Raw genomic sequence first — 3577 nt, forward strand, 5'->3', positions numbered from 1 at the left:
CTAACCATAACCTAATTGTAACCCTGACACTAAAACCACATTTTGAGCCTCAAAAAGGCCTTCAAACTTGTGAGGACCGGTGAGTGTGTCCTTACAAGTGACTGTTGGTTCTCACAAGTATAGTAGAATGCAGATTTCGGTCCTCACAAGGATAGTTAGACAGGAACACACACACACGCACACACATCTACCTTGGGCAGATCTTCAAAGAGTGATCCAATCCACAATGTGATAAAAAGGATCACTACTGCTGACAGAGCCCCAGCAACCTGGAGCGAAGAGGCAGGGAAATATGCACACAGTGAATGGCAGTGAGATCGGCGAAACAGTTGCTTGATGTCAGGATCATTAGTTTGAATATGATTATAAAGCGAACTCACATCGATTGAACCCTCTCCTCTCCTCGATAGCCCATGGCTGATTAATGGTGTTGTCAGACTAAATCAGTTTAGCCTTTCAGTAAATTTGTACTTGTGTAGGTGGAGTTTGATGATGTGAAAAAAAATCAATTCCCTAAGTGTTTTTTAATCATGCACTGTATCAGAGTAACGTTAATTATGATGTGTGGTTCATTGCATTTAACCTTTGTGATCTTTGTTTTTCGCTAGAGGCAGAGTGGAGTGCAGGGATGAGAATGTTTATGCTTTCAATGATCTCATGAAGCATCCCTTTAGAGCTTAAATATGGCAAAGCATTAAACGTCATTAGCGTTCAAATATCAAAGATAGCAGAACAAAGATGGGAAAAGCGGCAAATGTTATAGAAGACAAATAAAGAAAACCGTTCTATCTTTATTGGATTTACTAAATCAGTTGAAGGCTATGGCAAGGGAACAGAGTTTCATGATATTTTGTGGTTTGTTTAGGGCAAAATATCAGATTCATACATTACAGAGTTTGTGGTATAATGTGTGGAGCTGAAATAGTTGGTTCTGGGTTGATTTATGTGGGGCAAAGGTCTCCCAAGTAAGAGATTTTGATCTCTAGAAAAGAGATCAAACTGTCTAAAAGATCATTTCAAATTGTTTTTTCTCACTTAGAGCTACATGTAGAATCCACCAAAAGTAAGTCAGTGCATCTGACGTCACATGGGATTTGAGCTCCTAATATTGGCTTCTTCAGATGAGAGTCATCTACAACAACATTTTTCCCTGTTATACATTTTTCATACTGTTTTATACTGCTCATTGATTTGGTTTGTAAACAAGACTCCTGTCATGGCCTAGATTTTCTAAAAGGTGAACATTGAACCAAAAGGAGGTGCAAGAGTGTTTTTTTTTAGATCAATTGAGTTGCAAGATGCTGGATAATTATCCTGGGGTTGTTTTTAAATTTCAAACACACCAAAAACAGGTTCCATATCCCAGCTTTAAACCTCTTTTGGTGCTTGCTGGTTAGGGTGTATTCTTTAACATGGATACTAGGAATGATAGGTGAGAAAACAAAAGAAAGTTTTTTGAAGTCTCTACTGACCTGAGTTTTGCCCCCTGCACTTTCCTGAACCATAGTGCGAGACATGGAGCAGCTGACAGTAAAACACTGAAAAATTCCTCCAATGGAGTTACTCAGACCCAGAGCAACTAGTTCCTAAAACATGAAACACACTTTTTATTTACAGTCGGTGTACTAAAGTATCGCTTCATGTTTGTGTCCACCTATAATCATCCTACCTGGTTGCTGTCAACCTTGTATCCATACTTTAGGGCAAAGATTCGTCCCAGAGAGATGGCAATGCCGTAGCCAACCACAGACAGAGCAAAGCCATCACCGATCACTTGACCAAAGACAGAGGTGTCTGGGAAAACAGGTGGCTGGAGACTGATATACAGGAAGAGACAAGAGTGAAGAAAAGCTTTACTTTTCATAGTGACAGATGTGTGTGTGTGTGTGTGTGTGTGTGTGTGTGTGTGTGTGTGTGTTTGTTTGTTTCTCACCCTGAGGGAATAACTCCCACTACATCCACTCCATATTCCTGCTGCAGGTTAAATTGCCATGAGATAACTGTAGCTATAACGATCTGGAAATAAAATAATAGTGATTTTCAGGGTACACATTCTGTATGGTGCAGTACAAAGTCTTGAGCAATACTCAGTTTCTGTATATTTTACTTGGAAAATAAGAATTAAGTGTAGCGATTTATTGTAAGGTGCAAACAAAAATCTAATCAGTACAATTCTTACAAACTTGAGGGTCGCTATTTTAATATTCATTTTCATTTTTTTTGAAATTTTCAAGTAGTTTTGAGGAATAGTTCTCCAGGCTTCTTTGGATGTTTCTGCCTTTTATTCCTTTCGAGTCAAAATGATGCTACACTGCTTCAATAATATCGAGGTCTGGGATATTGTTCTCTTGTATGTATACTTTTCCCACATTGGGAGTGTGTTTGCAATCATTGCCATGCTGAAAAATGAAGTTGTTGTCAATCAGATGCTTTCCAGGTGGTATTGCATGGTGCATCAAACTCTGATGGTACTTTTCTGCGGTCATAAATCCATAAATTTATGACCGCCAAGACCACTGGCTGAAATGCTGCCCCAAACCATGAGAGAGCCACCGCGTGTTTTACAGCTGGACTGTAGACGCTGTTGTCATCTTGACAACAGAATTTTCAAATTTGGATTACTAATTCATAAGACCTGCAGTTGCTGACTTTTAGTCCAGTTCTTGTATAAATCGGCTTCTTGACAGCCACTCTTCCACTGAGACTGTTAATGATGAGGCTTCAGTGAGCAGTAAGGGTCAGATGCATCTGTCAGCTCTTTGCTGACATTTGTGTATGTGACACATATTGAAAATGCATTTTTGTTGTTGTTGAGCCAACCATATAAATAACATATATACTTTATTGATCCCCATGGGGAAATTCCTCTCTGCATTTAACCCATTCACTCAGTGAAGCAGTGGGCAGGGAAGGTACCTTGCTTAGGGGTACCTCAGGGTACCAAATAGGTGCACCACTGGCCAATGATTCATAGGTTGGTGTTAAATGGGTTAACAAACAAAACACAATTCTGTGAAATGGTCGGGTACAAAGACCAGATTGAAAATGAGAGAAAAAACAGCCAGTGTTTAAAAAAAACTAACAAAAAACCTTGACCTTGAGAAAGACTAGAGAACTATTGTTGAAGACATGTTTGGCTCATTGGAAGTAATATAGAAAGATATAAAGTGTGACTCAAGACTTTTGCACAGTACTGTTTGTATTCTTGCATACTTACAGCAATCAGCTCCACGGGTATAGGAACGGGTATTTTCTTGCCCAAAAATGCATTGAGCTCCTTAGCAGCGATAAGGCCGAGTATGGTAATAACACTGGTCACAAGAGTGCCGATGTTTGACTGCGGGAGGAGATAGCATATCTCCAATACAGTCTAGGAAGACAAGAGCAAGAAAATGACTGCTAAAATAGGTGAATAATTGAATGGATCTAAAATACAAAACATTCAAAATAAAAAGTACATAAAATTGCCAGCAAGAGCACTAAATGGTTAAGTTAATGTAATTCTTACATATATCAGGGATAAAGGTCCATTATGTCTCACAGGGTTAACGCCAAAGGTGTATTTGAGCTGAGACAC

General features: G+C 39.1%; 1 protein-coding gene across 1 annotated transcript in view; it reads right to left on the reverse strand.

The window, feature by feature from the left end:
- slc26a6.2 (solute carrier family 26 member 6, tandem duplicate 2) overlaps positions 1–3577 on the reverse strand; it is a 19741-nt gene that overhangs the window by 12426 nt on the left and 3738 nt on the right. The window contains 6 exon segments of the mRNA XM_013910266.1: positions 192–269; positions 1473–1586; positions 1670–1817; positions 1934–2016; positions 3218–3370; positions 3509–3577. The exon segment at positions 3509–3577 is cut by the window's right edge and continues 21 nt beyond it. Coding sequence (XP_013765720.1) covers positions 192–269; positions 1473–1586; positions 1670–1817; positions 1934–2016; positions 3218–3370; positions 3509–3577 — 645 coding nt within the window.

Source organism: Pundamilia nyererei, unplaced genomic scaffold (assembly GCF_000239375.1).
Source record: "Pundamilia nyererei isolate P.nyererei 1_Seehausen unplaced genomic scaffold, PunNye1.0 scaffold00039, whole genome shotgun sequence".
NCBI lineage: Eukaryota > Metazoa > Chordata > Actinopteri > Cichliformes > Cichlidae > Pundamilia > Pundamilia nyererei.